Source organism: Thermobia domestica, chromosome 8 (genome assembly GCF_964235325.1).
Source record: "Thermobia domestica chromosome 8, izTheDome1.hap1.1, whole genome shotgun sequence".
Classification (NCBI taxonomy): domain Eukaryota; kingdom Metazoa; phylum Arthropoda; class Insecta; order Zygentoma; family Lepismatidae; genus Thermobia; species Thermobia domestica.
In genome coordinates, this window is record NC_137461.1 from 84604680 (window position 1) to 84631569 (window position 26890).

The 26890-nt window shown below is 31.7% G+C and overlaps 1 protein-coding gene across 1 annotated transcript in view; it reads right to left on the bottom strand.

Annotated features, from left to right (window-relative positions):
• Window positions 1–4750: 4750 nt before the first annotated feature.
• LOC145693015 (cholesterol transporter ABCA5-like) overlaps window positions 4751–26890 on the bottom strand; it is a 131582-nt gene continuing 109442 nt past the window's right edge. The window contains 8 exon segments of the mRNA XM_081768669.1: window positions 4751–5821; window positions 9349–9596; window positions 11356–11447; window positions 15154–15361; window positions 17673–17833; window positions 21373–21533; window positions 21536–21584; window positions 26741–26884. Of these exon segments, the coding sequence (XP_081624795.1) occupies window positions 5721–5821; window positions 9349–9596; window positions 11356–11447; window positions 15154–15361; window positions 17673–17833; window positions 21373–21533; window positions 21536–21584; window positions 26741–26884 (1164 nt within the window). The 3' untranslated portion in view covers window positions 4751–5720.

Below are 26890 nucleotides of genomic sequence, written 5' to 3' on the forward strand. Positions count from 1 at the left end.
ACATTATTATCACGGTTCAAATTCTGAACATCTTTAACATGTTTTGTTGCCCCCTTTGATAATAAAAGTTTTGATAAGCGATTTGCATATACTTCAAATAATTTAATATTTCTTTCAATAAGAAAACAGAAAAAAAATGATGGTCAGAAAATTGTAATGTTTTTAGATGACATAATTTTTTGTAGTCCACTGTATAAAAGTAATTGTGGCATATAAATTAATAATAATTTTTCATGTTAGTATTTATACATATATTATTATTATTATCGTGTTTATAATTACTATTCCTATCAGTATATTTCTTCATTTAATATTACAATTTCTTCAACAGATATATCCTTTGTTACATGAGTTTTGGAAATGTTGTCATATATAATTTACTCTATCGAATTTTGACACAAAAATATAAGCCGTAAATACAAAATTAAATAGATTACAATCGAAATACCTTTTAAATAATGTACATAAAGTTAGAATATAAATGTTAGCAAGAACGATAATCACGAAACACAATGATATATCTTTTTATATGATGTTTGTAGTTCAATACACATCATAATGACATCATAACATGTCTATCATCAGGAATGTACGCAAGGGGTCCGAACCTTCTTCCTCCCAAATTATGACTTGCCTATAAATGTAGTCTAATTTTGGATTTTACAAATTTTAATATAATTTATCCTCATATTGAATTTGTAACCCCCCCCCCCAAAAAAAAAGCCTTTGACCTTTCCTAAAATAGATTCCTGCGTACTTGCCTGTATAGTACTTTGTAAGTTTTATTAAGTTACCGTACGTTTTAAGAATTTTAATTTGCCTTGTCTTAGTTTTAATTTTTAACAGGAAAAATAGCGCGAATTTTACAAGTATATGTGCTGTTACGAAAAGGCTAAGACCAATAGATACAGTCTGTTCTATTCTAGTTAACTGAGTGTTTTGCTTTGTATAGAGTATATAAATAAATAATTTCTTTCAGTGAAATAAAAGCTGTCAGTTTTTATTGGTAATGAACATACTTTTTCATACCTTTTAGTTCAAAAAAAAGTTCATTTGCTTTGGATTTTCTCGAAAACGACGCATAAATTTTACCCTCAAGCACGCCGTTTTGTTGAGCTCGTCACCTCAATATGGTTATCCTACAGCATCAATTTTTACATCTACAAAGAATTTCGTTTTTTTAATTTTCTCGAAAATTGCGCATGAGATTTTGCGCCGGCGCATATCATTTTGTTCAGCTCAATCAAATCTATCAAATTGGTATATTTTGGACATTTTCCCCGTTAAACGCCAATAATATCGTATAATTTGGAATAACATCATCTCTAGCATTCAGTAACCCACTATAATATTTAAAATAATTATAGTGAAAGAACTATAAAATGAAATCATAATGATTTAACTCTTATGTGCAATAATGGTACTGTACGTACACACAATTCAGCAATGGTATTGTCCTAACTGTAGCTGTTGACAAATATTTAGAGAACATTCTAATCCACAAGCAATTAAATATCATAAGAATTGTAGATTGTCACATCAAATTAGAATCAATGAAAGGCGGTTATTTAAAGTTGGTATATATATTTCGGTATGGTATTTCCGCTTACAATTCATATTAAAAAATTAGCTACATGTTAAACAAGTGGATAATATGCATGTATTTCTGCATTAATAATTTTATTGCGTCCTTGTATTTTTGTAGCAATAATTCATGCTGTGATATTTTACTTTTCAATACCACATGTAGCATTAATTCATACTGTGGTATTTTACTTTTCAATACCGTATGCGTGGGTTTCCTCGGCGTTATCCCGTTTCATCCCACTTTCTTCATTCCACCATTTCATTCATTCTCATCATTACCGTATCCTTTAATCTACACGGTATAATCGTGGGACGTCAAACTGAAAGATTCCATTTTTTTTTATTTTTTGCTCTACTTTGTTATTTCTATTTTTGAATACAATAATGAACCTTATTTCCAGTTAACAATAACAATTTGAGATTAAATAGTGTATATGCACGTTACACTCGTAAATAACACAGTAGAAGACATTCTGTTATCAACGAACTTAAGAAGTTTGTTACTGGACTCTCTCTCTCTTCTTCTCATCTCTGCGTGTATGTGTGTGTGTGTGTGTGTGTGTGTGTGTGTGTGTGTGTCTGGTATTTGCGAATTTTTTAATTTTTAGCTTTCTATTCAATAGAGCATCAAAAACGATCTGAGAAAGTGATGGAATTTTTTTGCGTCGTCGCTCTTACTGCTCCCAAGATATTGGCCAAAAAAAAAGTTCCGATTTCGGGAGATTTTAGGAGCTATATCTCAGGAACCGTAAGTCATATAGAGATCATATTGGTGTTGATCAATACCCAAAAGGATGGTGAACATTTTGGTACCAAATAGTAACCGGTGACCACTGACCAACTGGCCATTGTTCCCCAGATATTGGCCAAAAATTTCGGATTTCGGGAGATTTGAGGAGACAAATTTCGGGAACCGTACGTCATAGAGATGATATTTTGTTAATTTTTCAATTTTGAGCCCTCCATTTTGATCATGTATCTTCTTTAAAAAAACATATCGTAGAACGTTTTAACAGAACTCTTAAACAAAACATGTGGGAAAAAATTAGTACTCAAGGAAATTATAAATGGACAGATATATTACAAGAATTGTTTAATGAGTATAATAATAAAGTACATAGAACAATTGGTATAAAGCCTGTAGAAGTTAATAAGAAAAATTAATTATTTTTAAGTTCGTTCTGGCAATGCTCTTGGAGCATTTTCAATTGGGTTTATTTTATCGTGTAGCCTTAATAATCTTTCGTTCCTTACGTGGGTTTGACAATGCATTATATCGCAGTTACAGAAAGCCTTGTGACAAAAGTTACCTGTATGCTCATATTTATGTGTCACGATTATCAATGTAGAACTATATTGACAAAATTAACTAATCGGATAGCACATACTTCTCTATGTTTCTATATTAGTACTTATCAAATGATAATAAAATTTCGATAGTTTATTCAACGAGAAGGAACGTTTAAAAAGTAGCTAAAATACAACGAAGAAACAAGGTAGGTGACAATCATTACTCCCCCAAGAGCTATTTAGTCTTACACATTATATAATGTTCCAATCTTTCCTTTTCATTATTAATACACACGCGTACTAAACATGCAATATCTTCCAGTTCATACTTCTACAATGTTTATTTGTTGAAATTAGAGTTGTAGGGCCTTATGCAGAGTCGTTTCGACGTATGATTAACGTCATGCTAAAGGCCTGACTACTGCAGGAAACGTATGTTAGTCGAACTCTTTAGTATGACACTAATCACGCGTCAGAACGACTCTGCATAAGGGTCATTAATTGTATAATTCATCCCGAAAGAAAGAAAAAACCGACTGTAGTCATTGAGATCCATGTGTCAGATAATATGAATATAATACTTTTTTCTTTTAATTATTTATTTCATATTAAAAGTATTTAAATATGAATTTTGTCACATGGATACCATTTCTTTAAAAAATAAACAAACTTTCATTTTGAGAACTAATGCAAAATTATTCTTTTGATCTATGTACTAAAAAAAGGAAAATAGCCTCTATTCTATTTAGTTGCTTCTTTTCTACCAATTACTCAAAATATTATATAGAACATAAAATAAGATTTTTAAACCTATACATTATTTGATTTCTCAATGATAACAAGCATAACTGCTACCGAGGGGGAAAAAATCAATCACACATTTTTCTCCACAGAAAAGGTATTTTCGTTTTTTAAAGTTAACAAGACCCTGCTTCACTAACTGTAAATGTACATAAGTATTCAAACGTATTGGATACCAGTTTTATGAATAAAGAATTCGGAATACTAAGTACAACAAAGAAAACTTCATTCCGCCTTTTTCAATGTTTCTTTCAAATATCAAAGATTCTAACGTACAGTTTTAGACAAAGATCTTGACATACAATCTTGAGTTGATGTGTTTTCTCTCTTAACTAGAAAAGAAAATCATACAATTCCAAAAATGTGAGAAGCTATATGAAAATAAAAATTAAGATATTTTCAGGCCTCAATACTGTTCTACAATATTATTTTATCTCTTTATGATACAGATTTAGTTAAGAGTATTTGAGATCGAACATGATACTTCATTTAACTGTTTTACTCTTCTGAACGTCGTCAATATTATTCATTTTTGGGCAATGCAATACTGTTTGCATGTAACAATGAAGTATTAATATTTTTTCACAAAACACTAGCTACGTCACTCGCAATAAAAACTGAAACAATCACTGTTTACAGATCAACAAATACAGATATACATATAAAACACAATATCTCGAACTTCAAATATATAATTTAGTCATAAAATTTAACTATTAACGACAAATACAATAATAATTTAAGTCAATATTTTTTATAGATAACTAAACAACAAACATATCATATCGAAGTGAATATATGAATATCGTTTTTTATAAATAAAATGACAATGTACAACAAATTCATTTAAAAATAATGAAAATAATTTACATTAACAACGATACTGCTTACATTTATCAAACTTCTTTCTCATTTTACAAGTACTATCACATTCTATTACGAGTAATTATCACAAATGGTCCATATTTTATTATTATTATTATTATGCAAAATAAAATAAAAAATAGAACAAATATGACATAGAGCAGATGTTTCGTTTTCCAGCTTTAAGCGTAATGAAACTGCAAAAAAAAAAAAAAAAAAAAAAAAAAAAAATCTTACATACATACATACATATATACAATCTAGTCTCAAACAATACGTATGTATGTGAATATTTACATGCATATCGTCATTTATTTATATGCATATACATTTTTATGAATATGTATACTTGTGTCTTAAAAAAAAATTAATTATGAGATGTTGTTGACAATAGTAGGAATAATTTTCTCATTTTGTATTTATTTATTTATTTTCGAAAATGCAAAAACTAAAGTAGCATGTCTCTTTCTTAAACTCGTCAACAAGTGCTTAAAGTATTCAACAATCTCTTAGCGATCATATATATATATATATATACACACTCTCTCTCACATAAACACACACACACACACATACACACACACAAACCCATCCATAACATAGCTTTCTCTTTTAACGAAAAAAAAAAAAAATCACCACATTGTCTATTTCCAACCATTTTTAACACTTCCAGTCCAGCTGGACCAAAGAGTCACGTGATTTCATGTTGCACTTTGACAAGAGAACGCGAAAAAAAATGATAAAAACAACATTATTAACAACAATAACTAAGCCCTGTTAGTTCTAGCTGCACATAAAGACTCCTCACTTTTATGTTGTGATATAGTACGAGAGTCTCTACAAATTATAAACTACTTCCCTCGAAAAACAGGCAGTGGGTCAACGTGCACACAAGAGGAAGGAAACACACTGCATATATAAAAATACTTGAGCCCTATCCTACATGTATGTCGCAGGACTTATTAAAAAGAAAGAAAAAAATACTTCATTTCACCACCCGTTTAAACGTTTGCCAATATTCGTCAATTCCCAAGTGCTGAAATCAGCTACTATTGTTTTTCACTGTATGTGAATACATAGTACATATATAGATTTATACCGATATATACATAGCCGTAGAAGTAAGAAGAATATCGTACATGGACATCTTAACAGATTCCTCCCTGTGGTTTGATTGCTCAGTCGTCATTCACCTCATCATAATGGGCGAACTTCAGGAACACTTGTTCAAGGGTAGTTTGACTAAAGCTGTATTCTTCTATATCCAGCTCACTTTTGGCTGAAAATAATGGTGAAGGTGATTATTAGTGACGATTTAATCAAAGAAAGAATGTTTTTTATATATCAATTATAAAATTATCTACAATTGACAAGTCTCTTGTTTCCCACTTATTAAGACTTATCTGATTTTATCTGATTGAATAAACCGAATATTTCAGATTACAAAATTTTACATGATCCCAAAATGAAATTCGTGAAAATTTCGTTATAAAAACAGCAATGTATTGAAAATATATATAGTGTTTCAAAACAACACCGACAACATTTGAAAGATAATTCCTGACACCAAGATAAGACGAAAAGTATAGACAAACCTGGGTGCACAAATGCTTCCTTTCGGAGTTATAGGCTGCCGAAAACATGAAAAAATGAACTTTTAAGGTCCATAGCTCCAAAACTATGAGACCTGCCGTAGTCGGGTCAAGACTTCACTTAGGAACTAATATATGCCCTATCCAAAAATCCATGTTTCAGAATCCTAAGGTACTCACGCAACAATTTTTATAGGAGGAGTTTGGCTACGGGCATATAATTTGAAGTACACACCAACTGCCTCTGTAAAAATTATTGCGAAAGTACCGCAGGATTCTCGAACATGGATATTTGAATAGGGCACATACTAGTTTCTAAGTAAAGTCTTGTCCCGACTACGGTAGGTCCCATAGTTTTGGAGCTATGGGCCTTAAAAGTTCATTTTTTCATGTTTTCGGCAGCCTATAATTCCAGAAGGAAGCATTTGTGCACCCAGGTTAGTCTTTTTGTCTTATGTCGGTGTCACGAATCATCTCCCAAATGTCGGTGTTGTTTAGGTTAGTCTTTTTGTCTTATGTCGGTGTTGTTTTAAAAAACCCTATATGCATATGGCAATTCGGTTACATTCTTAACATATACAACGTGGTCATAACGTAAATCTGTATCGTCTAACATCTGCAGAAACAGGAGGTAGTGGCGGAAATTTGCACAGACAAGAAGCAGTTATCTTTGAAGTTTCTCATTCTAGTGTCTAACTTATCAGTACAACTCCCCATTTTTTTTTTTTTTTTTTTTTTTTTTTTTTTTTTTTTTTTTTACGTGTATTCATTTGTTAAATGTAAATTTATTATTAACACACAAGAAAAATGTCAGCTGCTGACTTTTATTGCTTTAGGAATATATCTAGACCGTAAGTCTGCAGAACATCCTCCGAGGATCAGGAAAAGAGTTGACATACAAGAAATATACATTTATTTGATGGAGTATGCCATGAATAATATCATCATACTCAATAAATGTGTTCATCACTATGGTTGTCATTTGTTAAAGTATATACAAAGAAAAGACTGACAACAAGTTTTTTAAAAAAAGACATTTGGTTGAATATTATTTAATAACTGGCTGAATATACCCATTCTTCGCATGGGGGCAGTATTTGGAAGTCAACGCGAGTGGGAGTATCATCATTCATTTTTGCGACCGCGAAAACTATGAATTTGACACTAATATCGGTCATTTTGGGCTATTTTTATATGTCTCGGTATTCTTTTCTCCCCCCCCCCCCCTCTGTGACCCCCGACCCGCACCCGAATAGGGTACAATTGGAAGTTAATGCAATGGGATGGGAGTTCCACCATTGATATCAGCAACTGCAAAAACTATGAATTCGACACTAATATCGGTCATTTCCTATTACTTTTACATGTCCCGGTAAACGCCCCCTGGTTCTAATTTTGACAAAAACGCTTTGCCTTGGTCTGGGTCTTGGACCAAGGTATTCGTGACCAAAATTTGGTAACTCTCTGTCAACTTGTCTGGTCCCCAGGCCAGTCCCAGAAAATGTTCCCCCTGAGCCCTCGTGGTTCAAAATTTTTAAAAAAGCTCTTCGTCTTGATCTGGGGCCTGAACCAAGGTACCCTTTTACCCTTTAGCAAAATTTGGTAACTCTCGGCCCACTCGTCTGATCTCCAAGCTGCACACAGACAGACAAATAAACACACAAACAAACTTTTTATTTTATTTATATTAGATAACACAAGTAGATGGAAGTTTTGAATTTCAAGTACTGCATTATACTACCATTACATTGGAAGTAAATAGTCTAAATCGGAACAAATAAGTCAAACATTACAATAAAAATGAACGTACTAGCATCATGCGTGTGGATTGATCATAGCCAAGTTGTAGTGTACCTCAACAAACAAGGTGACCAGTGTTACCAACCTTGATATTTTGTTGCTAAAATTAAAGATTAAGACTTTTAGCGTCAGAAACTTAATAGTATAAAAAAAGAGACTTTGTATAAGCTCAACAGCGATCAACAACCATTTTTCCCATTAATATTAAGATATGTAGCCACCTTCTACTGTCAGGTTTTTCATCGAAGTTGTTGGTAACACTGAAGGTAACTTTAATTCCTGAAGTTTCTAGAGCTCTCTGTTTACAAAATGCTTCCCATTTAGTTACATTGTGATTACGTAACAAAATGGTTCACATACTGTGAATGTACTGCTACCCAGACCCGCAACCAGAGCGGGGCTAGGGGTTCCTTCCCCCTCTCAAAAAAAAAAAAAAAACTTTTCGTGGCCCCTCCAGACTTTAACACAAAATGCTATTACTAATACAAAAACACAATTTAACTATTGGTAAGTGAATGTTTAATAACTTGGCCTCCCTTAACATAATCATACCTCCAAAACCTCTGTGTCTGATTGCGGGCCTATTACTACCTACATTAAAATGAACGCGTTACCTTCATCAAAATGTGTTAAACTTCTAGCGCAATGTAATATTTACTTAGTTGGATACATATCAAACCAATTGGTTGGAAGTAAGTTACGTTCTAATAGAGAAGTGTAAGTTACGTTCTAATAGAGAAGTTCTCAGTATATTATTCAACAGCTTAAAATGTGTGAAGCTGAACTTGCGCAAAAATTCCATGTTGATTATCAAGAATTTTTTTTTTTTTTGGGGGGGGGACAAAACATACATCTTTCTATTCGAGGAAAAAACCACTGTGCTTCGAAAATACAGCAGTTACTACATACATATATATGGATCAATAGCTGATTCGGGAGTATAATAATATATTGACAAAAGATGATAGCCAAAATAAGTTTTAGTTGCATATGGTAAGTCATTACCGTGAAAACTATCCTGACATTAGTAAGTAAACATGAGTGAAATCTTTACAAATATCTTTACAAATAATAATAGAATTATATTTACTCATAGCATTAGTGTAATAAATTTATATTTCATTATTTTTAATTGGACTTTTACTTTCACGAGTGCAAAGGTCATGTGTCCAGTTCTATAAATAAGATGTACCAATTCACAGGATCAGCACTGAAATAGTAAAATATTGAAGTTTTTCTTAATTCAATGACGAATTTGCCTCAAGTCCTAACATAATTTCATATTTATAGTTATTACGATACATATTTGTTATTATTAAAAATATACCCTTGAATTGCTTTCCTCTCGCAATTGAGCATGAAAATCCCTACTAAACAACTCCATTATTTTTAATTACCATTTATTGTAACTTACCTGTTTCGAGTTGATTGAAACATTCCGCTAGTGAAGTAACTGCATGTTGTGGTACACTGAAAACCATCCTATCGGCAAAACATTCGTCAAGTACAGCATCCGGGAAGAGCCCTCCCACGAAATCCTTTAATTCCGAATGTCTGTCTGACGAAGGTGTCGTTGGAGTAGCATCTCCGCCCTTCAACTTCACTTCCAGTGTATATCCTGCTCCATATAAGTTTTTCAAATGCTGCGTTGATCCTATACACCTACGTATGAAACGAATATAAACTTCAACCACTGTGTAAAAAATAGATGAAACAATCGAAAAAGAAGCCAATAGATTCGATTTCTTTTTTGAATAATAGTTCTGATTTCTTCCACAGTTTTGTTCGGCCGCCACCAAACGTGCGTACATATCCGTAGAGTTTTCTGTCAATAGTTAACGGCAATCTCACAACACGCGTCCTACAGCTCATGTACCATGCATCGAAAGCTAAGTAACTGATAGCATTATTTACACAACTAACAGTACAATACATTACATAAATAAATAAATATTTTATATAAAAATATTTTAAGGAATTGTACTTACTCTTTATATCCACCACATTAGAAAATTGATCACCAGCTAGTAACTTACCGTAGACGAATTTAGCAACTAAACACAGCACATTCAATAGGAGTGCTGATGAAATTTTACACTACTACTATAATTACATGTAACAAAAGAAAAACCGATAGCTATCCTAGTGGTAGAAGCACTATTCATATCTTATCTCCGTGATTCAAAAACCTTATTAAAGGGAAAAAGAAAAAAATCGTAAAAAAGTCTATCCGAAGAAACCTATTCAGATATCTATCGTTTCTCTTCTCTTTTTGATCTCAAGGATCATAACAAATAGATAGTATCACTAAAAGGATAATTGTTTCTTATGACTAGCCAACCATACAGTATATATAAGAACATTACTGAAATACGTAATGATCTAAAAGTCAGAAAAAAATAAAACCTAACTCCATAATATGGTATTTCGTTTCTATCTAGTAAGGAACCTATTATATCACGCTTTTTTTTCTTTCTTATAAAATACTTTAACATTGCCTAAACTATTAGCTAATAGTTAGTAAATGGTATGTAACACATGCGGTAGTAAACCACATCGTTATCCATTCAAATCATTGAAAATTAACATAGACCGGTGTATCCATTTCCAAGAAATTGGCAAAAGTAATGTATTTCAATGCACAATTTTCTTGGGTTCCATATTTGCACGATTTTATTCAAGTGCCTTCTCTATTAAGCTAAACTACATAACAGTAAAAATTACCAATGCACTAATCAGTTGATTCATACGGATGTCATAACCAATGACAAATATACGGTAGGTCACCTGTTGCGAGAATATCAACTTAACTTGCTAACGAATGATTTAATGTGAATAGTCTTCTTTGCCGTAAACATGAGAAGCAACTATCTCCACCGGTAAACGAACTCGAGAATGCGCACGTTAGTCATGAAGAGGCACTATCGCAGTAGGATTTTCCTGGGCTGGAAAGTAATGTGATTTTTTTTTTTTTTTTTCAAATTCGTTCTTTTAATGTTCTGAAAACGATGAAGTTGCGGAACTTTTCTGAAACTTGGATCTCTTCTATAATGCAAGTCATTTCCAACCGGTCGATGTACGACGTGGAGGTGCGATCTTACAATGATTAAAAAAAAAAAGTTAGAAATACATGAGGAAAGGGGAGAGCAAGAGTTGGCAGTGTGTGAGTCACGGATTGACGCACGAATAGCATACTTGCAAGAACAAGAACATCGACTACACTGTCCACGTTGTTACTTTGCCCGCCACCACTGTTTTTTTCATCAATCTGCCAGTTCCTTTTCATCTTACAGAGAAGGCGATAAGCGAACTGTGAAGTCACAGGACATTCACTTGGAATAGCAGTGTTATGTCAATGTCTCAGCTGAGCTCAGTAAAGTAATTTCTTAGCTTCAATGTTCAATCATGACATGCTACTTACCTCAATTCTCCCTTAACCATTATTCCAACTCGTGAGCATAATGCATCTGCTTCTTCCATGGAGTGAGTAGTTAAAATAGCTCCTCGTGATCCCTAGTTAAAGAAAAATATTTAATACTGTACATGAAAAAATATTGTGGCTGCCATAAACGACAGCTTTTTTTAGATAACACATTATCTGGCAATAATAATATTAATAATAATAATAATAATAATAATAATAATAATAATAATAATAATAATAATGATGATGATGATGATGATGTTTATTTCTGTGCCATGAACAGCCTAACGGCAAAATTACAGCACTTTATCAGACAAGATAAACACATATTACATACAATGTAAGCTACATACTAAAACAATAAAACATAATGATAAAATAAAGTAAAATAATATTGGATTAATAATTCCTTGTCAAATTAACACCAATTTTTTTTAGTCTCAAAATAGTCGTCATAAATACTAAAAATAATATTTGTCAAGTTCTAAAATTTATGCTTTTATACTGATAAAAATAAATTAAGCTAAATTAAAAGAATTGGTCAATCTTCTTAAAATTACAAATTTCGGATTCAAAGGAACTAATGTTGATATATTTCTTGTATTATACATTGGTACCCTTATACCTATATTATGCAAGCAATATTCACTATGATAGGTATTGTCTAGTAGTTTCTTAATAAAATCTCTTCCAATACGTTTTCTCCTGTCGCTCAATGCCTGCAATTCCCAAAATTGACACCAGTATTCATAACTACGTGAGTAGTAATCTCTATTCATTTTATGGCAGAATAACCTAACAAAACATTTTTGTACTGACTCAATTTTGTTTGCCAATGTTATACCTATACTATTTCAAATAACTAAACCGAACTCTAATTTTGATCTTGCAAGCATCTTGTATAAATATACATATGAACTGGCATTTCTAAACTCAGGCCATTGTTTGAAAATAAACCCTATTATTCTTCTAGTTCTTTGGATTGTATCATTTATATGATAGGTAAATTTCATGTTTCTGTCAAACAATATACCCAAATCTTTAATCTGTTCGGCTTTATGCAATGTTACTCCATTAATTACATATATGCTCACGTAGTATTGGGTTTTGTTAGTATATGATATGTATTTAGTTTTCTCACAATTTATTTTCAATAAGTTACTTTTACAACATGTACTAACAGTATCTAGATCTTCCTGTAGTAAGTAGTTATCATACTCACTATTTACTATTCTAAATAATTTTAAATCATCGGCATACAACAAAATATTTGAGTATTTAATTTTCTCAGGCAAATTATTAATAAATATTGAAAAAAGAAGGGGTCCCAGAGGAGATCCCTGAGGTATACCATTCTTTATATAACCGTAACTAGAGGTTATTTGACCAATTTTCACTTTAAACGTTCTGTTTGCTAGATAGCTTACAAACCATCGAATGTACAATGGAGATAAACCTATGTTTCTTAATTTATCAATAAGAAGTTCATGCTCTATGGAATCAAAAGCTTTTGACATATCTATATATATAATGTCTACTTGTAATCTATTCTTAAGTCCTAAATGTGTAAAATCAGTAAAATGTACAAGATTTGTTACAATCGATTTCCCTTTATAAAATCCATAATAATAATAATAATAATAATAATAATAATAATAATAATAATAATAATAATAATAATAATAATAATAATAATAATAATAATAATAATAATAATGTTATATACAACGATTGTCAGCTAGTATGTTCATTTTGATATAATAATTACCCTTTTTAATGTTCTACACTTTTGTTCAAAGAATCCTGGGCCCCCATATTTCTGAAACGCCCTGTATTCTAGCCCATAATTGGATTAAATCAAACAAATGTGAGATTTACTTGGCCAATTCAGATATTTATTTATATAGAACCAAAATATCAGATTATTATTATTATTATTATTATTATTATTATTATTATTATTATTATTATCGTTGCCAGAATATCGTCTTCTAAACCAAGATAGGTGACCAAGATTTTTTGAACAAGATTGTAGCTCAATTGCAATTATTTTCTGCTTTTTCCTCCGTTACTTCCTATCATATTTTCCAGTAAGACTTTCGTCTCTCCACAAGTAAATTTTAACCAGTTTCTTTTCTTCCCTTTAACTTATTTGCTGATAGATGCTATAGGATACATATCAAATGAACAAACAGTAACCTACCACTGCATGCGGTGACAAATTTCCTGATTATTCGTGCATACCTCAACATCAATTTCTTTCTAAGAGTTGTTGTGAATTTTGTTTCTTACCTTAAAATGAAAAAAACTTAACATTGGTTTTTAAAATAAGAAACAAAATTCATAGGAATTCACCACGTTTTTCTTCTTTCAGACAGGACTTGAACAAACCTTACTGGTTACTTTCTCAAAGTAAAGAAGTGGGAAATACACAAATAATACACCAGTATTTATATGATCCTGCCTTTTTAACGATTATCCAGGGAAACAACTTTCAACAATGATTATGTAAAATAAATAAATAAATAAAATAACTGCTTCAATTTCAAGATAATTGTTAACGTTCTTGTAATATCCAATTTCCAAGGAAATACAACATTTAGCTTTAAGTGTGAAGGAAAGAAATAATATTTCAATAATAGGTATTGTGAAAGTTTAGTTCATACAAATTATATGAAAGGCTCCCTAAGAGAAAACTAAACAAAAAATTTCTTTCCTGGAAATGCACTCTAAATGGTTAAAATAATCGTCTCTTTATTTCAAAACTTTATTTTCTAAGGAAAGAGGAAGACTTCTACGAATTATACAATAGGCACGAGAATTGACTGCCACTGTAGTTTGATTACTACTTCAACTTCTCAAATGCAATTTGTAAGCGTTCCGATTGCACGTAACTTTTGTTCACCGTAGCTAATCAGAAACGCCTTGTATTTTTCACTATGTGAGATTGATGGAATCAGTGGCGTACGCAGAATAACGGCACGGAGGGGATTCAAACTTCCAAGTTACTATCGTTTTACGAGTATGACAGATGTTGATTTTTTTCATGTTTTGTTTAAAGGGTCCGTTAAAACTCGGAAGTCTTCATTTCGTGCACCACTGTGTTGAGTAATTCTTGTGAAATATAACAGTTTTTTACAGTGTTTTTATTTATTTATTTATTTATTTATTTATTTATTTATTAAAGTCTGTTATGCGGTAACTATTCTTAACTCTGAGGGTATGTGTGTTGTACTTAACTTTCCTCCCGAAAAAAAAATATTACCGCATCTAAAATAATTATTAAAATTAACAAGTAAGAAAATATCTTATGAGAAGGCGTAACCAATCCTGTAACAAACCATGCCCATGCAATGATCATAATGCGGGTCTTGTATCAATTTAGCTATAAATACTTGATCTATCTCCATTTTAATCAATGAATTGCAGTATCCTGGTTAAGAAGTACAGGCAAGGCGTTTACAGAAACTACGACTGAACAAGCCTTTTGTTTCCCTTTCTTCTGTAGAGTAGAATGAAAACTGAAACCGAAAATCGAATTTGAAAACCAAAACCAAAAATCGGTTTTGAAAACTGAAACCGAATTTTAGTTTTGAAAACCGAATACTAAAGATCAGTTTTGAAAACCGAAAACCGATAATCAATTTTGGAAAATGAAAATCGATTACTTAAAAATTCAACTTTTGCAAAAATCGATTTTTAGTTTTCCGAAAAATCGGTTTCGACAGCACTAATATGACAGGAAATGAAAAAAAAAAAAAATGTTGATATTGCACTTCGTAAAATATTACATACCTGAAAACTAGCTAATATTGTATCCCACAAGAAACGCTTTGATCTTGGATCCATTCCTGTGCTTGGTTCATCCATCAGCACCACTTTCGGTCCACCAACCATAGCCATAGCAAAGCTCAACTTTCTTCTTGTTCCACCTGAACACTGATGGGCCTGCTTGTTGGAGTGTTCAAGAATTTGAAGTCCTGATAAGTACAGGTCAACTACTCTGTTAGGGAAAAAAAAAATAATAAGATTGATAAAAGTAATTCTTGGTGTTCAGTGCTTTACAAACCACTACTTTACTGCTTGTCTTTGTTAGCAAGAATAAGAAAAGAGTAATCGCAATAATCAGAATAGTCATGATCACTTATGATTCTGTTCTGACCTGGTATGTTCCTCCCATTATAAAATTTCTGAAGCTGCTGTTCTTGATAGAGGTGTTTCACAAGGCTCAATTTTAGGGCCAGTATTGTTTACCTTATACACTGCAGATCTGGTATCTGTTGTACAGCATTCAAAGATGTACTGTTACGCAGACAACACTCAATTGTTTATAAAAGCCTTGCTCAGACTTACCACAAGTTGTTCGACTCCTTAACCAAGATCTTAATGCTATCAGTAACTGGTGTATTGATAACGGTCTTGTTATTAATCCCTTAAAATGTACTTATACTGTTCTAGGTTCCGCTAATCAACTCAATAAAATTGTTCCTGGCAAATTAGAATTACAAATAATGGACTCAAACATTAGCTATTCACCTTGTGTTAAAAGTCTTGGAGCATAAATTGATTATAAGTTTTCTATGAATAATCACGTCTCTACTCAGTGTTCAAAAGCTCTAGGATACTACGAAACTTGTACAAAATACGAGACTGTCTGTCCAAAGATACCAAGCTACTCCTGACACAAACGGTGATACTGTCTTTGTTTGATTATTGTGATGTTGTGTATGACCCACATCTAACAAAAAGTAATGCCATCCTGATCCAAAAGGTACAAAATTCATGCATCCGCTTCTGTTACAACATACAAAAATTCGATCATATTTTGCCTATTGAACAGCAATAGCATGCTGACAATGTCCAGAAGACGACATTTGCATTATTGCTCTCTCATTTATAAAATTCTTAAAACAACAAGTCCCGTGTATTTATACAAGAAACTCGCTGCTAGGTCAACTATTCACACTCACTTAACACGCAATAGACTCAAGCAAACCACTGCGGCATTTTCAGTATTAACACCAAGGTCATGGAATGCTCTACCAAATGTAGTAAAAGAAGCTAAACCATTTAATTCCTTCAAGAAAATGTTAAAAATGTATTTACTTAGCCAACAAAATTTAAGTTCAGGTACCCATGATTTGTATTCTATCACTTAAACCACGTAAATGAAATCAGACTTAACTTAGTACATCTTCTTTATTAAATAATCATGCATTGTAAAAATATTTCATCACCCTCCCCCTATGTGAATCACAAGCATAACTTATTTTGTCTCTATGTTATTGATTGGTTTGTGTTTGTTCTCATGTTTGTATTTGTATGCTTTTATTCTTTCTTTACATGTAGTACTTTTGCGTGTGTGTTGTTTTGTTAAAAGTACCACTTTTTTCTTTTTTTTTTATCATCTTAATGTATACCTGTATTTTTTGTTGTATATCACCGTATCTTTTGTACTCAATTGATTGTATCTTTTTTGTATAACTCAATGTATTTCCTTGACAAGGGTTAGGTGTAGAGCAGTAATATGCTGAAACTCGCCCGCTTGAATAAAGCCTTTTCAATTCAATTCAATATGTATTTTCTTAAGACTCTGCGTGATATTTATTTGTATATTCACCAGTAGCAGTTTATATTTATAGTGGAAATAGGGCTTTACCATAGAGCTGACGACGAATAAACATACCTCGTGCACTTCTTTCTCTATATAAAATTAGTGGTCAATAGAATAGAAAGAACATTACGGCAATCCTTATTCTTCGTTTGGTACCGATGCGAATTGAATTAATAATACTACAACCACCACCACCACTCGGCGTAACAGCCCATTTTGTGGGCCTAAGTGTCAGCGCCATCTGTTATCGACCGGCTGAACTACGTCCAGCCTAGCAGCGAGAATATGAACAGCGCACTGCGATGCCCTGTCCCTATCAGGTGCATCAATGGCCGTCACATTTTCTTCTCACGTGACTGGGTGGACGCTGAAAATTGAGAAGCACAGGTCGGGAATCGAACCTGGGACCACGCGGGCATGAGTCCAACGCTCTAATTATTAGACTACAGTGCCCCTTGAATTAATATTATCAATCTGCAAATTTGTATCTTACGCCCGTCCTGAAATTAAACATTTCCTAAGTTTGCCAAGGTTGTCCTCTACTCGGCAGCAGTATACTTCATAATTACTCATATCAAACTAAATATACTTTTACTTTAGCACTGAGAAGCGTAAATATCTAATTATTGTATATACTGGGTACAAGTTAATAATGAAAAATGAGTGCTCATTAAAACTAGATTATCAAAATTGTACTTACCGTGGGATGTCCGATGGTGGAACACCTCGAATGGCTGCATAGCATTCCAGATGCTCTCGAACAGTTATATTTTTCCACTGAGCATCATGCTGAGGGCAATATCCCATTAATTGGAAAGCCTCAGCAATATTGGATGTAACATTATGTCCACCTATTTGTACCTGAAATCACAAATTATTCATATTAAATCAATTCCAAATTACAACATAGCTGGCACCTAGAACTAATTTATATTCTTATAACGAAAGCATGTTTCATTTGAAACACAATACCTGTTATTAATTTTTTTAACATCCTGGTATTATTAACGCCATTTAATATGGTCTTTCTAAACAATAAATTATAGGGATTTTATTACAATAACTCCATGTTTAGTTTCATACTAGTATTTCAAGTAACATGGCAATCTGCGATACAAAATTTAGATTTACTTTTATAAACATCTTTTCTTCTGTTGTAATCAAGTTCAGAATTCAACATATTCCTTGTTTTATATTTAATTTGTGAATTAAATTTAAGCAAATCAAAGTCTGTCTGTCAAATAAAAAATAATAAAAAACGGGAATGAACTAGTTAAAAATTCTAATAACTTCTAATTTTTAAGAACACCTAATTATAAAAATATTATAATTCTAACTTAATTTTCAAAAATTCTTAATTTGCATCGTTAGTTCGCTCGTTCGTAAATTATAGAACTATTCCTTTACCTAATTTTTATGTTTTTGACATACATGTATTTAAGAACATCTTATTAAAAAGAACTAATTGGTTTTCTTTCTTTTTCTTAAAAGCTGTTACAATTTACGGTTTAATTCAAACTTATAAAGAATTAGCGCAATAACAAGAGAAGAAAAGTATATAATTTTGTTTGAATGTGCATCAGTTATATACAGAGCCATTGATGGATACTAGAGGTTATTAAGAGAAGCAATGGTAATAAAATTACGTGATAGGACATTAAATAGAGAGGATGGTTTGAAATTAAGTGATATTTGGAATATTTTATTGCAATAATAATAATAAAACAAGAGAATGAAAATAATAATAGTTAAAAACATTAATACTGTATTATAAGTTTGGTTATTAAGAGAAGCAATGGTAATAAAATTACGTGATAGGACATTAAATAGAGAGGATGGTTTGAAATTAAGTGATATTTGGAATATTTTATTGCAATAATAATAATAAAACAAGAGAATGAAAATAATAATAGTTAAAAACATTAATACTGTATTATAAGTTTGAATTAAGCCTTAAATTGAAACAATAACTGAGTATTTCATGTTGAAATGTAAAATTATAAAAATATAAGAATTAAAATTATACCAAAATAATTATACAGTACTCAAAATCAATAAAATTCTGATGATCAACGCTATCAGAGCGTTTGAAACCCTGATTTAAACAAACAAACAAACAAACAAGAAAGTTGAATTCATTTCACTCCTAGATTTGTTTACCGAGAATATCCGAATTTACTTAATTGAGGTCACGAACAATGAAATAAGAGTATACACAGATATAAATTAAAGACACTTGTTTACATGTAGAGGGTGTTTGGACGACAAAAGAAAAGGTATATGAAACAGTATCTTCCATGAATTATTAGCATAAAATGGAGTGCAGTGCATTTTAATGTTTTCTTTGAGGACACTCAAGCAAAGGGAAAAGAAAAAGGAGAAATTAGGTAACGTACAAAAAAACCATAAACATTTCTGTTTACCTTTAATTGGATATGTTTATGGGTTATGTAACTTTATTTCAAATATGAAGTGCTAATTGTTTTAATTCTCTATATATTCTTCAAAACTGACAGTTTCTTCTAAGGTTTAAAATAACATCGTCAGATTCCTTTATTTTCGAGCATGCAGTTATTAAAGATGAGACTTGAATCCATACTCTAAATAAGGGATGTAAACGAGCTAGCCTCAGTAGGCTTTGCTGACAATTCATAGACTCATAACCTTATAATACGTTATTGTTGGGCACTTTATTAAAAGTATTACAGATTTTCTTCTATTAAATGAAAATGAAATTAATCAATCCAGAGAAATGCATTCAAGATATAGAAGGCCAGAAATAGGAAATATGAGAAAGTAGCTGCTATGGAGATAGATTTGAAAAGAATTCCGTTTTTTTTTTTCCTTCCTTTTTTCTGTATTCAGTCATAAACAGCGTCAACAGCCAGCACTCATCATTAACATCCATTCTCAACTATACTCAGTTTCGTTCTGTGCGGAGAATATTTTCCATTTGTTAAATTGGCTATCGACTCAACAATATATTACTACATTCATATGAACCCTAAGTATAGTAGATTTGGCGACTCGTATGTTTTTACTGTTAATCCTCTAAGTATCTAGATTGTCTATTCGAGCAAATTTTTATATCACGAAGACATGGTGACACGATGGTAAAGCGCTCACCCTAGAAATAGTGTCTTCTCGAAGTGTCTCCTAATTCTTCTCATTATCTTCACTCCACCAATTATTTCACGATCGTTCAGTTATATTTATCAGTCTTCTCCTTTACTCTACAGGCCATAATTGTAGACTGTTAAATCAAAGATTTTGTTTAATTTCATTTAACAATTCTTGCATTTTACCTTCGTTTTGTTTTCTACCTATCAATTTTTACTTTTTTACAATACTAACGTGTGCTACAAATTTCTAACTGGAATGACTTAGTATCTTAGAAACTTTTTATACTTGGGGGCAGAGCGTAGTTCATCTGAAATTTGTAACACCGTGTATTTGGACAACTCAAGGATGGATTTAACTAATCTTCTTAGGATAAGAAATTAAATAATTAATTTATTTTGGATATTTGCGACATCACACCACAAGCTATCAGGACTCGAAATGGTTTTAACTATAAAAATCTACTAAATCGTAATGGCACAGAAACCTAACCATTATGACTATCCAACATCGTAAATAGTTGTAATACCCACAGGTAGGGCCTAGTTCAGCTTTGATAATCTCCAATCGATGTCTTTTCACTATGCGATCTTAATTACCACTCCCTAGTCTACTCTCTTCCTCAACCAGCACAACCCCTTTCCGGGATCAAGGTGCTTCCTGGTTGTAGCGCAGAGCTTAGCTCAGGTCTCCTTATGAAATGCCTTACTTTGTTATTTCCGTATAGAAAAACTTCCTATAATTGTGGTGTGATGCCTACGTTATCTGTTTTTATTTTCCTAAACAGTCTGAATATCAATAAACAAAATAAATTTACAAAATACATAATACGAGGATTTTGGGTACTTTACAATATTTTCAATTTTCTGGTAGAATTTTCCTTCCATACCATTTCCGTACTCTTGTATTTTCTCATTTTTTTTTCTTTAAATTCAAAGTTTTGACTTCATAATTTTTTCCTTTACCTCCGCACCTTTTTTTTTTAATGGTTATAACCCTCCATAGTGTGTTTACTTTTTATATGAGCGAGTATGTTTCTGAAATTGGTCAACTTTTATTTTTCAATCAGATGTTTTGCTATGTTAATTTTTTTGACATTTTTTGCTATTTTTACTTCTTATATTCTTTTCTTCTCTGTTTAACTTTTCTGCTCTGGTAACAATTTAATACAGAAATGTTAACGTTTCAACGTTTCACTTTGCACTTTTGTATGTATAATGTTCGTGGAAACCGTGTTAGCTATGTTTTACTTACGCTGAATATATATATATATATCTTACCCTTCCTTTCGTTGGTGCTTCTTCTGCTATCATAATTTTCATTGTGGTAGTTTTCCCAGCTCCATTGTGTCCTAAAAGACCAAATACTTCGCCAGCATCCACAGCCAAGGACAAATTTCTCACAGCAATTTTTGAATTACCAGTTTCATGTTCAGATTTTTACAAGATGAACATCGGATTTCGTTATTTTTATGGAATTCTTTTCTTAAATTCTGTAAAAAAAATAAATAAAAAATAAAAATAAAAATAAAATAAAATGAATATTAAAGTGCATTGAATAGATAGAGATAGTATATATATATATATCAGAATTTTTTTTATTGGGAAACATACGAACACTAAAAATGGTAAACTATACGCTAAATATTTCAACAATGAAGGGAAATAACAGGAAAAAAAGAAATATTGAAGGAATGGACAACAGCTGTAAAGCATCCATTTTGACATCACATTCGAACGCAATCAAGTGATGGAACTGCCAGATTTAGAGTATAATGAGCTTAGTGGAGAAAGATAAACCTAATGGATGGGTTGATCAGTAAGAGTACAGGCAATTAATGAAGGTAGAATTTATGGATGTATAACCGTGTCAACTTTTTTTTTTTGTCACCATATAATGACAAAAGAAGTAAGAATGGATAAAGATGTTTTTTTTTTTTTTTTTTTTTAATGGAAAACACTACAATATTAGTAATATTTGACGGGAAAAAGTGTCCAAAAATGATGATACATATCTCAATCGATAAATTCATTGAGCTAAAAAAAGAATTATATGGATGAATATAAATTTTCATGTGTAGTTTTCGAGATTTTTTTTTTTTTTTTTTTTTTTTATCTAAAACTTGATTCTGTACAATAATCAGGTCACTTATTAAGATGATATTAATGCTTAAGTACACACACTGATAAATAAAGGCTTTTCAATATGACACTAGGAAGGCGACAAGATATACAGTAAGAAGTAGCCCAAAAGTACGATTCACAGTTTAACTTTTCTTTACCTATAACAGTGTCCAAAAAGATTATACATGTATCAATCGACAGATTACATCTAGCTGAACAAAATGACATGTTTAATGGTAGATTCTCATATGTAGTTTTTGAAATCGACAAAAAAGAAATATTTTTATGGCATTAAAAAAAGTTCGTCATTCGTTGCCAATTCGATGCAATTGATCGTTTTTATTCTGCTCGAATACAGTATTTAGCTATTGTCCAGAAACGTATAAAAAATATACTCCGTTAAGTAATAGATTTTATCTCTATTGTTTAATTTCTCTTAACGGTGCGCACACAATCTTAACAGTGACGCGCCTACTACTTATAATTCTAAAATGTAAATTATGAAATAATAAAGTGCATATCGTATTCATAGATAATGAGGGTAAAATTCTTCAGCCAATTTTATATAGATAAATTTTCGTGTTTTTCCAATGTGGAGTTTCCAGTGAAAATAACTAAACTTTGCACTTTCGAAATTTGTGTGTCTTGAGTTCATGAACTGTCTTTTCAATTCTTATTTTGTATTGTCTTCTCTTGTTTCCTACGAATTTACTTGTACATCAGCTTAATCTTCCTGCACTCATCATTTTCTTGTATTTTCTTCCTCTTTTTAGTTTTTCTATGTTTCTTATATATATTAAAAATCTTCCCTTGTCCTGTCTATTGAATATGAAAAATTTAGGGAAAAAAACAACATTCAAATATTTCACTGCCTTCTGTATTTCATAGAAATTAATATAGTTAATATGTGACAAATGATCAGCAGCTGTTTTACCAAGTTCACTCATTCCTACAGGTTTTCGTTGCCTTCTTTATGTATGTTTATGTCAAACATGAAACTTGGTTACCGTAAAGATAGCAAGTGTGAAAGTCCTTACAAGAAGATTAATATATCTAAAATTCCTATATGCCATGCTCTGGTTAAATGAAACAGAAGAATTAGAAACTTTATAGTTTATTCAACTGTCATTTGTCACTCTACTCTAAGTCTGTTTTCTTATTCTTGTGACACAATACTAAAAAATATTTACCAAAATCTCCCTTATGTCTATATTTCTGTAAATATTTTTCTACATTTCTGTAATCACTTGCTAGTTTAGAATGGACGTGTCGATACTAATTTATCATACAATGACCTAACGAAATTTTAACAACTAGAAAAGAGAATGTAATTCTGATTTCTACAAGCAAATAAATAATTTAGTGAATGAAGAGCTATTACGTTAAAACAATCAGATTATGCTCGCAGTAAATTCACTTCTAAATGAATTGTGTTACACTTATTTCTTATGTATCTTCCACTAGCTATCTTTGTAATTCCTTGTAAGATTTAAAAAAAAAAAAAGTCACTTGCCAGAAGTTTACACAACACTTCATTCACTATGAACCATCAATTTTCACAAAAGTGTTATAATTTTATAAATACTTCATCCACCAAACTTTAAGTGTCACCATCAGATAGAACAATAGTTGTGTTTATTAAGTTTTTTTTCTTTTAAATAAATCGTTTTTACTACTCTTATAATTATTATTTTTTAGCTTCAGGACACTTCTTGCTCATAACTAACTAGCAGAAATGCTCGGCTTCGCACAGGAAGAATGTTGTTTATGCAACATATTCGAAAATAAAGAACTAAGTGGAATAAATAACAACAAGTAACGTCTTCCCAGTCGATTCCCGAACCACCTGATATACACTTTCTTGACTAAACTTGGGCTTAAATTTCATTAAGACTGTCACCAATCAGCTTAGCGACCACGGAAACTATGGATTTGGCACTAATTTCGGTCACGAGCTTCCTCGTAGCTATGTGGATACCGTACGCGCCTTTGGCGTGGAAAAGCTGGATTCAATTTCTGGTGGTAGCTCATGTGGATCGGATCCCACGTTGATCTGTAGGGTTTCGTCTCATATGGCCTCGCTGCTGAAAAGGATGCTAAACTCAGATCAAATCCAACTAATGTCGGTCATTTTGGACATTTTATTTTTCACCCCTTCTTACCCCCTATGCCAAAGAGAAATGAACTTGCACTTATACGGTATCTGGAGTGTCACTATTCATCTCAGCGATCCCGGTCGTTTTCTATTACTTTTACATGTCATCTCCTTCCCCGGAAGGTGTCTTGCCTCCACAGTGTTTTTCCCAGATTGTAAGTCATATGTATATGTAAACTTATTTCTAAACATGAGTATACACACCGAGTTTCACCTTTCCTCCTTAGGATATGCATCAAAAAGTTCTAAACAGCCTACAGTGTCTTTCATACTTAGGGCTCTTCTATACAGTTACTTAGAAATATGCCAATTTAACGGTTAAACCACTTCTTTACTTTTGAACGCTTCTTCCTTCCTCCTTACGATATGCGTCAAAAAGTTCTAAATAGCATATAGTGTCTTCTAAACTTCGGGCTCCTCGATACAGTTACTTAGAAATATGCCAATTCAACAGCATGGATTTCTATACCAGACAAACATACATATATACATACAAACAAATAACCAAACAAACATTCATTTTTATATATAAGATGCCTTTCCTTGCTGACTCTCTAAGTAATATATTCCTTGGCGGTTATACTTGTCATTTTTAAGTAATATCTTTCCTTGTTGATTCTATATATAGTTTCTAAGTAGTACATTTCCTTCTTGATTCTATTTGTCGCTTCTAAGTAACATCTTATTCTTGAGAAATCTATTTGTTGTTTCCAAGTAATATCTTTCTTTGTTAATTCTATTTGTCACCTCTAATTAATATCTGATTCTTGTGATTCTTTTCGTCGCTTTAGGTTTTTATTAATTCTGTTTATCATTTTTAAGTAATATCTTACTTTGTTCATTCTATTTGTCATTTTTAAGTAATATCTTTCTTAACTGATTAATTTGTAATTTTTAAGTAATATCTTTCTTTGCTGTTCTATTTGTTGCTTTTAAATCATCTTATTTTTAGTGTTTCTACTTGTTATTTTCAAGTAATATATTTTCTTACTGAGTCTGTTTGTCGTTTCTAGGTAATTCATTGTTCTTGTTGATCTCATTTGTCGTTTTTGAGCAATATCTATCATGTTCCCTCGCAAAACTTCATTAAACTTTTTTTTATTCACTTTATTTTGGAACTGAAGCAAGATCTGTAACACTGAGTCGCGCAATTCCGTCATTAATGAGAGGGTGAGAGTGTAATAAAGGGAATAACTGTATTGGATTCCGGATTTGAAGGGAAATAAAATGAACTCAACTTTAACGGTAGAATTCAAAACTTAATATTTGATAAAGTTTTGGTAGTAAGTAGAATGATGATTGGGAGGCCCTTGGAAGGGTTTTGTTTTTCTGGGTCCACATTTTGTAAGACAGTCGCTTGACATTTCGTAAGACATGCTATGGATATAATTATTTCTTAAAAACTATATTGAAAGAAAATTCTGGAACGTTTCCTTCATTTCAAATAGTCCCAAATTTCAACCTCTACTTATGGAACACTTAAAGGATTTCAGTGGACTAATATAAATTTATTTTCTAGTAAACTGTGTTAATATACACGAAATTGTGGTACGGTTTATTTATCTATTTTTCCGTCTTAGGAGCTGTACGTTCACGGCTTCTTCAAAAGATACAAAATATTTAAAAACAACACTTTACAGATACCAGAAAACAACATAACAATAATAATGCCAAAAAGTAATTTTCAAATATTAATTACCGTTTATTATATACTTGCTCGAAACACGAAGTAAATTTTGGTTTTCATCTTACACAGTAAGATCTGATGGAAGGTATACGTTATAGAACAAGTGATTATATAACAATAATTTAACTTGTATTTTGGACTGCAAATTTGGCATTTACTTAACAGAAATTAGAAGTTTGTTATACAGTTTTATTTCTGTGGTGTACCAAGTACTGAGTTTTTGTTAACCTTATTTTTTATTTTTTATTTATTTATTTTTTTAAATGGATATGATAGAAGGGTTGTATTGGTAAGCTGGAATTTAACGGAGAATTTTGCTTATTCGTACATATAAATAATGTTTTGAGAAAGGTAATATACAGTCTCCGAAAGTTACTATGCACTAGGAATCCATGCTTCTATATGTAAGTAATGTATGACCTGTACGCCAAAGTGCTCTTCGCTACACTAACGTGCAGAAGTGCATGCAGATCTGTTTGTACATCCAAAGAGGACCGTTTTCAACATCATTTATGCAAAGAATTTCAAATTGGTAGTTCCTTTAATGCACAGAAATGTTTGGATACTCTATACATACAGTAATGATACTATACTGTACTTTGCTGGTTTGCAAGTATGCTCTAATAAACTACTTCTATTCTATTTCTTTCAGTGTAACAGTTTTAACTATGCGTGTCGCTTACCTGGACAATGACCACTGGAGGATTAGGAATATCTGTAGAAAGAATATTCGCTACTTTTCGTCTTTCGTCTTTCACGTCTTCATCTTCATGTTCGCCAATATCATTGTTCTCGATTATTTCCTGATCTACCTTGCTTTCATTGTGCTGCAA